Source organism: Chaetura pelagica, unplaced genomic scaffold (genome assembly GCF_000747805.2).
Source record: "Chaetura pelagica isolate M959 unplaced genomic scaffold, ChaPel_1.0 scaffold105, whole genome shotgun sequence".
Taxonomy (NCBI): domain Eukaryota; kingdom Metazoa; phylum Chordata; class Aves; order Apodiformes; family Apodidae; genus Chaetura; species Chaetura pelagica.
The window spans coordinates 4,471,481-4,482,307 of NW_009953393.1; the positions used below are offsets into that span (position 1 = coordinate 4,471,481).

The window sequence follows — 10,827 nt, forward strand, 5'->3', positions numbered from 1 at the left end:
CTGCTATTTCCTCCATTAAGGTAATGATCTAAATATCAAAGTAATGATCCCAACCAAGCATTACTATGAGCTTTGCAGAATTCATTCCACTTCAACCAACAGTTACACAACACTTCAAAAAGAAAGCAATAAAAAAACCACCAAAACAACAAACCAAAACCCCTATATATAACATGCCAAGAGTAACAAACACCAAGAAAGATTAACAATACATGAAAGTTGCATCCTGGTTAAAATGTTAACATTAAGAGGATTGATTACTAAAAAATATAGTTTCTTTTTGTAGTTGGTCTTTATAAAAGCAAGCAGTTACACTGAAGTCTGGCTATATTTAAAACGTCTGGATATCAAGGGGTATTTAAAACATTTTAATTCAATTTTGTGCCACAATCACATTGCATTTTCAGTAACATTTTAAGATTATACATCTTAGACAATATAGCCAGCTACATGTAAGAAAAAGAAATCTTACTGATGGTTATATTTAACTTCTTTGCAAGGATATGTATGTTAACACTAGAAAAAGACTGGGTTACACTTCTGCTTGGGAGTTGAAACTGTCAATGCTTTTTTCTCCTTTAAAACCAGCGTGGTGTTTTTTAGATTACAGAACTGAAATTCAGTAATTTCTGATTTTTGAAGCTGAAAGCAAACCAGTTAGAAGATACTGAGCACAAACTGAAATTCTTCTTACAGCAGGATATTCCACATTTGAAATATTAAAGACACGCACACCGCAAGAACCTGTAATTGCACTCATAACAGTACCTTTCCTTACATTTTTCAGCTCTCTGTATTATATCTGATTTGAGGAATGATATAGCAATTAAGTAATATAATTTAGATCTCATAGAACCTGTTAGATTGATAAAATACCATACCTGAATAGGGTAAGTTCTTTGAATAACTACATCAATACACCCCACAGCACCACCCTCACTGTAAAGTGATGACAAAGGCAAAGGAAAAGGTCTGGGATCCTGATGAAATCCTAGCTTTGCATTCCACCGTGCACGTCGAGTGCTGTTCGCCGAAATCTGAACAGATTAAATGTTGAATGACAGTTGGCAGGTCACTGGCAGGTTAAAGATATACCCAACTTATTACATCTAGAGGAAAGACTATTTCCATATTCAGTATCTCATTTTTGCACCCAAACATACTCCATTTTAATTTCATGGTTTCTTTTCACATCGAAGCATGTATTTTACAGCAACTAAAAATTCAATTATTTATAATGCTCTAGGAAATGAGCATCTATGAGACAAGCCATTGATTTATACCAGAGGAACACAATTTTTATGCTGGAGCTTCACCCAGAACGTTATATCATCCTCAAACAAGTCAAAGACCCTCTCTCTAAGCCCACCCTCTCACCATCTGCTGTTTACCCCCCCGCTCTTCTTCCAACTTCCATACTGTCTGTGATGGATAAATATTTTCTAACTTGGTGCTTAACTAAGGAGCTGGAACTGACAAAACACGAAGCAAAACTTGGCAGAATTTTACATTATAAACTTCTCTTCCAACCCTATTCAATAGTGTCTGCTACTTTGTGTCTTGTCTTTCAAATCTGATTCAACTTTGACAAAACTGTCTGTTTATAAAGCCCTGACAAAACTTCAGTTTACAAAATGTGGCTCTAGTAAAAAGCACCTCTCACATCTCTCAGTCACATCTAACCAAGCTGAACTAATATTTTGTTTTACCTTTAACATAAGGGAATCTGGAGCTTCCAGTGGTGTACATCCATTTTGAGAGCCAACAAGTTCTGCTCCATGCACTATGATCTTCTGACCGACAGTCAGCCTTCTTCTACATAAGAAAGCTTTGAGAGGTGGATCCAGAAGAGCTCTAATCCCATACCAGCCATCAGTAACTTCAATTACTGCTGCTTCTTTTTTACTTTCCACATTCTTATTGCTACCGCTAGGAGACACACTGGTGTTTAGGGATATGACTTTAGAAACACACAGCACAAGTGTTTTACCTGCTGCATCATCTCTCTCTGTTATTTTTTTGATTGCTGATCGTTTACTTTTATCAACTTCCAAATCATACCTACAAAAAAGAATTCCTGATGCTTTGTTAAAGCAAACAAAACCCACCACGTTTTTTCCTTAAAAACAAATGAAGCAAACTACTGCTTAATCCATCTACATGATTAAGTACCACTGTAGCAAAGTATGTTATGTAAATATTTGCAAATAACATGCACTACCTTTTTAATACTGATATGCGTGAGTTTAACAATATAAGCATTCTAAACAGTAAGTGCAACGTATAGATGCTTATTTTGTAATATTACAAACTAGAAAACAGACATTACAATGAATTACAACTCCAAATACATTGCTATACACATACCTGTATTTCAACTGCAACAGCACCGTTTCTGGTGTCAAACATCTGTTAGCAAATTCATGTGGAAAAGACACTTCCATGGCTGCCAATTTCCATACGATCCACCTATAGTGGTTGTAACCCCAGACCTCTGTTATTAGCTTGGGATCCACACCAGGAGTGTCACAGAGGGCTCTGCAGATAAATTGTTAACAAATTAACCTAAAATGCACAGTAAGTTTTTACTTGCTTATTTTTCCCTAGCATCGTATTTAGTGTAGGTACCTAGACAACATAAACAAAGGAATACCTATTGTGGCAATAACCAGGAAGGTTACATTCCATTACCTGATCTGGTTGTTGTCTGAATACTGAAGTTTTGTCCTCATACACTTTGGCATGCACGAGCACACATGCACACACTCTTGAAATGGAGACTTTTGACCTTAGCAGTAGCTCCAGGGACATGACCTCTCTGCTTCACACAGCTATGCACAGAGGGACAGAGATGTGCTCTACTCCCTTTCAGCTCCGCAATCTCCTCTGCTTGCTTGGCAAGTTCATTACAATCCATGCCTTTCTACCTCACAGTTTCTGGAGTTGTGGTTTGGGTGTTCTGATTTTGTTTCTTTTTTTTTTAAGCACACAGGTGGACAACACATTTCAAAGAACCTTCAGTTACTAAGGAAGAACTTTCTTCTCTACATTGAGTGACTGCTGATTGCATTCTGTGTTCAGTCTAGGCTGTACCACCATGACCTGCATGAGTTGGGTTTGAAATACTTGTTTTTTCCAGGTCTCACAGTCACTAGGAAGGCCATTTTATTAAAGGAGGGATTCTAAAGAATTAGAACAGAGATTCAAATAGCTGAGCTATTAGCCTCCTGATTAGAAAAAAAGTCCCATCAAAAAGTGATTTTCCAACTTGTCAGAAAGCTTAAAGATTTTAAGGAACTGTATTGCAGTTGAGTGAGGAGAAGAAACAATTTAAAAGCCAAAAAGTCAAATACACAAAGACAAGGAGCAGGTTTGGCCACCAAATTATTAATTACTACATTAAAAGGTACACTGCAAACCCTGCAGACACCAACCAAGGGGATCCCCCTGTGCTTTCAGGGCCTGCTAAGCATAGGACATAAGAAGTAAGTTTATTTGAACTTAAGAGAGAGGGCAAAGAGAGCTTACTGCTGTATACAACTGATTGGAGGAGTCAAAGAAGATAGGGACAGACCTGTCTCAGAAGCACACAATAGGATGAGAGGCAACAGAAACACGTAGGAGTTTGTGGAATTCTAATTAGAAAACGGAAAATTCTAATCAAGAGATACGGGTTGTTGTTTTGGTTTTTTTAAGCCATGAGAGTGGTTAACTGGCATTGGCTGTTCAGAGGGGTTGTGGAATCTCTATTTTTAAAGGTGTTCAAGACTCAGCCAGACAAGTCACTGAGTAAACTGCATTGAACAGGAACTTGGACTGGATGACTGCCAGCAGTCCCTTCCAATTTAAACTATTATATGATTCTGTGAACTCCAGCACTTGATTGATCTTCACTGAGTAGTTGATGGGTATGGACATAGAACGTCACCAGTTCTCCCAATATGACAAATACTGTTGAAACCAAAGACACTTCCCAAGGTCACGGCAATGACTTTGGCAGCAAAAATATTTCCCAGTCATGTGGGAGGAGCTAATAATGATACTGACTCACTAGCAGGAGCAGAAAGCAGTATTTTTTTCATGACCACAACGTGGAATTGAACACCTTAAGCTAGTCAATTTTCCCATATTGCTTTACTGGCATCAACCTTATCAACTGAAACTTTCAAATAAAAGCAGTCCTTGAGCTTAGAAGAGACCTATCCCTGCCACACTTTGATACTGGGAAGCAAAAGTTACAAACCTCTTGTATTCTGATGCTACACACATTGGCTTGACTACAAAGACTACTCAGTTACAGGCCCTTGCCTTGAGTATGTGTGCAAATGCATAGCAGCAGTGACACTGGCTTGAAAAAAGAGCATCTCAAGCTTACAGAAGAAATCAGAAAATAATGGTTAAGTATTTTCTGGAGTTTTGCTGGAACAGCATTACACTGGTAGCTTGTTGTTCTGCTGCACATGTTTCTGATTAAGTTATAATGTGCAAAACTGCTTATAGTAAAACAAGATATAATTTTTACAGAAGTATTTAGAAGAGAAGCATTTAACACATACACTTTTTTCACCTCATCTTAAATGACCTGCAAATGGGGGGAGAGAAAGACCAGGAAGAGTGCAAAAGCAAGGCTTGCTTGTGCCCTTCCTGGTTTTTTGGGTTGGATTTTTTTTGCTTCTTATATATACTAAAAAACAAATTAATGAGTTAGTCATTTTTAGACTGAAGTCTTGGCTTCCTTTAAAACATATGTCAACTTTTAAAAAATTGTACTGAAAAGCCACATTTTCAAATCCATAGTACTTCTCCAATCAATCTTCATTCTCATCAAGAAAGCCCAGAGCCCAACAGGAATAAAAGCTTTTCCATTTAAAAAACAAACACACCAAAATATATGAAAAATGTAATGCTAATTTTTAAAAGTGCTAACTAAGCAAAATTGTAAAGTGCTGAATTAACAGAAAATAATATTTTTACAGACTATTTACACTGTTAAAGAATCACCAGAAATCTTCTACATTGACTTTGTATGCTTTCTTTAATGGTTAGTGAAGATCACTAATTTTAAAGGCTGAATTAACAGAAAATAATAATATTTTTACAGACTATTTACACTGTTAAAGAATCACCAGAAATCTTCTACATTGACTTTGTATGCTTTCTTTAATGGTTAGTGAAGATCACTACCATCGTAAACATAGTCTACATAGTAAACTTAAAATCCTACAGTATCTTTATACTAAGAGTTCTCCACACACAGTAAGAAAAAATAGCCATGAGCTTTTAAAAGATCAGTGTATTGGATTTATTCTAGGGGTCATAAAATCACTAACTAATAAATAGTATACTTATCTAAGGAGCAGTACCTGTAAAACTCCTTTTTTCCAGCTTTTCCTTCATCTGTAGGTATCAGCCATCCTCCATCAGCAAGTTGCATCCCATTTCCAGCCAATAAATACTCCTTGCTGAAAAAGTCTTTGATGAGAAACTGGAAAGATTCTGCATTTGTGCTGTTAACTTGTATGCAATGTTTTGAAACACCATATGTGTAAAGCTGAAAAAATTAGATGAAAAAGACAAAATAACAACCATACAGTAAGAATTCAGCTGAGAGTTTTCATATCTAATGATACAAATTCAGAAAAAGTACTTTCCTTTAGGTTGAGACAGCTTTTTGTCTGACCTGCCATTTTCCATATAATCCAATGAGATGGAGGAATTCCTAACAATTCTTTTAGCAGATCACCAGTGTGCTTAAAAGTGCTTAAAAAAATTCAATAGGTTTTGTACCTTCACTGTGTCAAAAGCAGGAAGCTTTGATATAGACTTACCTGAGGTTAATTTTTAACTGTGTGTTAACTTAAAACATTTCCTCTTACAGGTTTACAGTCATTAGAAACTGTAAGTGGTGGATTTTTTTCCTTGTTTATAATACTACAGAGATACTGGTGACCCTTATTATTTGGAATAGTCTTTAAAACTTTGGATACACAAAGCCACTTAAAGCTGTAACAACTGCTATAACAGCTACTGCAGATACATTCATCAGTTTTGAAATAAGTATCTACTCAAAAGCTTCTGAGTTTTTGTTTGCTTGTCTTAAGGAACAGACCTCAAAGAAGACGCACAGAAAAAAAGTTATCAATATACCTCTTCTGCAGAATAAAAACCAGGAGACTTCTCTTCTACTGCAGTTTTCAGAGGGATTCTATTTCTTGAGGATGTTTTAATTACATAAAGACTGCCTGGCTGTGAGCTAATATTTTGCCTATATTTCTTTTTAATTCTCATTTCCTGCAGATCTCTGGCACAGCGGAGATTTGTAATCATCTTGACCATAGCTGCAAAGAAAAAAAAAAGTAATCAAAACCTTTTTACAGTAAATATTTAAGATACACAGTCATACTTCAAAAGCAGATTTGGAGCAGTGTATTTTCTAAACCATTCTGCAGATTTTTAGATAGTGCAACAATCTTAAATATTCAAGGTGTACTGCATTTAAAAGACAGTGAAGGTATTATAATAATATTTATATGAAATTAATGATATGAAATGAGTATTAATATGTAAGTCCCTTAACTAAACTTAAATCCACATATTTTTCTCATGAGACTCTAGCTTTATAGAAATCTTCAAATGAACAGAAGTTTGTTGATGACAACTACAAAATCCATAATCCTGAGATTTTGACATGAAATCTAATTCTGCAAATGTTAATACACCTGTTCAAATACACCTGAGTCCTTCTAAACAAAAATCCGTATTATTTCACTGTAGTAGTTGCAGAAATTATACACACTGGAACATTCAAGAGAGCTTAGAAGGCATAAGCCCACATCCTAAATAGAGTCAAAACAGTTAAGCATTTAAACTGTAACTCTTTGAAAATGACACAATCAGCCATTTATATAGTTAAGCCCACATTTTAATTAGGAAATGGAATGAAAACGAGCTTCTGTAAAAGTGAATGAAGTGCAGCAAAGCTAGTCTTTAAGGTTCCTAGAATATTTTCCTAGGAGGTTTATGAAATCAAATACCAAATGAAACGTAAACCATCTCAAACACTTGTTTCTGAAGCACTGTGTAAAACCAATTTTTTCATGTTCTTAATTAACTTTGGAGATGAGATGCATGTGCTTTATTAGGAGTGTAATATAAAGTACTGGGAAAGGAATTATTTCCTAGTTTTCCTGAAAAAAAACAAACCCACCAAATACCTAAGATCAAAAATAAGCTTCTTTTATTTAAAAAAGAAGCCTGACAGAGTACGTAAAACCCCTAAAGGTTCAGTTCTGATAGTATTCACAATAGGTAAGTGATTAAAACCTGAAAATACCTAAATTGCCATTTTCTAGGTCAGGGTCTGCTGCTTGCTGCACGCAAGACTGGTGATCTTGAGGTTCAGCAACAATTTCTTCAGCTGTGATCTTATTTAGTTCTGTCTCTTGGGTCATATTTCTGCTGATTGGTGAGTTACATCTTTTGCTGCTGCCTTGTTCAACTGTAGGAAACGTCAGCTTGGTTTTGAAGGGCGGAACAAAAGTTTTAGCAGTTTTGCCAGATTTGTGCAGACTTCTTGTTTCTTCATTCTCTTTTGCTGAGGCCTCACATGGAGTAGAAACCCCTGAAGTACCATTTGAAGACTGCCTTAGTGCACAGTGCTGAAAAATGGCAGGTTTAGATCTGAATCCCTTTAAGTCTTGATCTGGTAAAGTAACAGTAGGATTCCTGACTTCTTGTCGTTCTTTAGTAGCCCTGCAGAGATTAAAACATTGAAACATGCAGGCTTCAGCTTCCTGACAAAAAACTTTGTCAGGATTTTGATATTCTTAATTTAGTAATATAACTTTCAACACTACATCAATAAAAAGACAAAATATCAGCCTTTAACATTTTAAAAACTGAATGCTAAATTTCTATCTACCAAGAAAAGATAAATACAAATGTAAAACTTGTTTAACTGATCTACTGCAGCAATGTGTGGCATATGGTAAATTAATAGGTCTATTGTGAAGTAAAATTATTAGTCTATTTATGAAGTTGAGTAGCAAACTATTACCATACATTTTTTTTACAACTTACATGTGAGGTTTTAAGAAATTGCAATAAAAAATCTCTAAAATATATTATAAATTTCTCACCCAAAAGGTTGACAAGTTACGGGTTTTAAAGGAACATGGTACATAAATTTTCTTCTGTCTTTGAAAATGCCTATAAAGATAATTGGAAAAAAGGTTTCAAATGGTACATTACATGCATAGATAATTACAGCACGTTTCTTTTACATTAATGTTATAAACATATAGAAAAGTTTCTAGACTGGATTTAAATAACTTAGTTCTTTTTTGTCTGCAACAGTAGTTGCAGACAGATCTAAAGTGACCAAAATGCTGAATTCTCAAAAGTTCTTATTTGTGGGCCTGCAAGATGTTTTTAGGCTCCTGAAAGGGAAATGTTTGTCATACATGTAATTCCAGGCAGGCTCACCATTCAATTTAGAACTGTTTTAGCAATTTATTAAGTTACAACAGAAAAAGGCACATTTTCACAACCTCTTCCTTCCATCATGGAAGGACATGCTTATCTTGGAATTATCTACATCGCTAAATCACTCCTGCCTGGAATTTAAAGTCATTGGTATACGCCCTTAGGCTGGAAAGAGGCAGTTTTATATGAGGCGTCATATATGCAAGATGCCACATGTTCTAGAAGTCAGAGACAAGACTGTACTGAAACTTAGAACTGCTTTCAGTTGTTCCACCAAAGAACAAAACTGTTCAGATCCTGCTGCAGGGTAGGATAATATTTACATTTGAAAGGTATAAAATTATTCTATGGCAGCCACTTACAGATTCCATTTTAACTTTACATAAATAATGGGTTTTATGCTTACAATAGATTTAGGATAGGCATTCAGGAAACAGTATACTGGTTAAACCAATGTATTTGATTAATCCTGCTATTGAATTCTAGGTAAGAGCATGCAATGCTTAGAAAGAACAAGTTCCTTAAACAACACAGCTTATCCCATAATCAAAATCCATAACTAAAGTCACATCATCTTACTACCCCAATCACCAACTAGCTTCGCATAAAGCATCAACTCAAACTTTAAAACCTTGATTTCCCTTTCATAAGCCTTCTTTCATATTGAAATGGATAAATTCCTACCAAGCTGTAAATTAAAACAGAGCTCTTGCAGGAGTAGTACACTTTGATGCTGCACAGTAAGGCATACCATTAACCACGTGATTGCAAGTCAGCAGAGACATTACCACAGCACCCTCCCTGACTTTTCATTACTATATCAATAAAAGCAGCAGTTAAACTTAGTTTATTGGAAACTGAAGAATTCTGAAGAGCTTAAAGATCACAACCAACATCAGATCACTGCTTAGAACACCAGAAGACTAAAATTACCTTCAGGGGTGCTTTTAGAAGATTTCAAAGATCTGGGGGGATTCTTTGTTCTGTTAAACTCAAGCAGTAGCTGTCTTTTAATTGGAGGTTCTCCTAGTGTAAAAACACAGATTGTTTTTAAATAATGTTCCGTTTAAGTTCAGTTTCTTACCAATATTGTATAACTTCATTATAATTTCCAAATAAAACATACAAGAGGTCAGAGCAAAAAGAAACAGCAAGTTCTCTGAGCATTTATTCAAAAGGCCTTTATGAACACAGAGCTACTTTCACCATAAAGAATGAGTGTATATTGTATTACCAAGAATGATTTCAAGACTCCATATAATGAAGCCCATTGCAGAACCTTTTGTGGTCAGTAGGTCACTTCCATCCAAATCAAAACTTGTGAGCCTTCAGTCATCAAACATACTGGAGACAGTTGCCTCAGAAACTGCACCAGTGGACTTCAGCAGCACAGTCCACCTGCATCTTTTTTTGTACTTTCACTAATGGGAGATTCCCTACAGAATTCTAAGAGCCTGTAACATCTTGTACAGAAACTGTAACTAAGGATGTGGTTCTACTGTGTCACAGCTGTTTCAAGCTGGACTGATAAAACGTTATCTGCCTTTTCATGCCTGCCCAAACTTTCCCGCACTAGCCTGCCTGACCTTTGTACCTTCACTTGTGCATCAATTCTGCTGCAATCTACCCTTCCATAAATAACTCTCCAGCTGGGTCAGGTCCCTGAACAGGTCTAGGTGACTGTGCAAGCATTAAGCACCAGTGCTTCAGACCTGAGATGGGTCAGCATTAGACAATGAGAAAATGAGCTTTTAAGACCAAAAACTGTTCTGCATATCAGACAAGCAATCTCTGTACAAGTAAAAACTTGTTCTCTCCTGCAAGGCTCAAAAAGGAGAAAATGGAAATAGTGCTACTAGTTTTTAATGAAAAAACACTGGGTTTGCACAGGGAAAAACTACCTTTGTAACAAATAAACATGCACATCTTGAAAATTACAAATCACAAGATCAGGTTGTACTGTGTTTTTAAGGCTAGAAAGAGTGGGTGAACTATTGCCTGCAGCAAGAATTTTTGCCGTTGATGCTTAGAGAAAGAACTTCAACTTCGATACAAAGTAAAAATAAATGTGACAAGCAAAAAATCCGCCAAAAACCCAAGCAGCCTACTGTGTAGAAATATGGAGTTGAACATATATAAGACAAAGACCTACCAAGTGAGTTTCTTTCTTCACAGTGTCTCTTCCCAAAGGTCTTGTTTTGAAAGTCTTTCTCCAGTCTGTCACTGAAGGACTGTGCAGCATTCATCTGTACTTCAGAATCTGAAAGATCATCTTCCATAAAAGCTCTTGCACTTTCTACAGCTTCCATTTCCAAGTAATTTTTTGGAGTTTGGAGAAGATTA

General features: G+C 35.9%; 1 protein-coding gene across 1 annotated transcript in view; it reads right to left on the minus strand.

Moving 5' to 3' along the window:
- BRCA2 (breast cancer 2, early onset) overlaps positions 1-10,827 on the minus strand; it is a 35,088-nt gene that overhangs the window by 9,222 nt on the left and 15,039 nt on the right. The window contains 9 exon segments of the mRNA XM_009998350.1: positions 882-1,037; positions 1,710-2,061; positions 2,368-2,538; positions 5,364-5,551; positions 6,148-6,338; positions 7,334-7,752; positions 8,139-8,208; positions 9,418-9,510; positions 10,637-10,827. The exon segment at positions 10,637-10,827 is cut by the window's right edge and continues 36 nt beyond it. Of these exon segments, the coding sequence (XP_009996652.1) occupies positions 882-1,037; positions 1,710-2,061; positions 2,368-2,538; positions 5,364-5,551; positions 6,148-6,338; positions 7,334-7,752; positions 8,139-8,208; positions 9,418-9,510; positions 10,637-10,827 (1,831 nt within the window).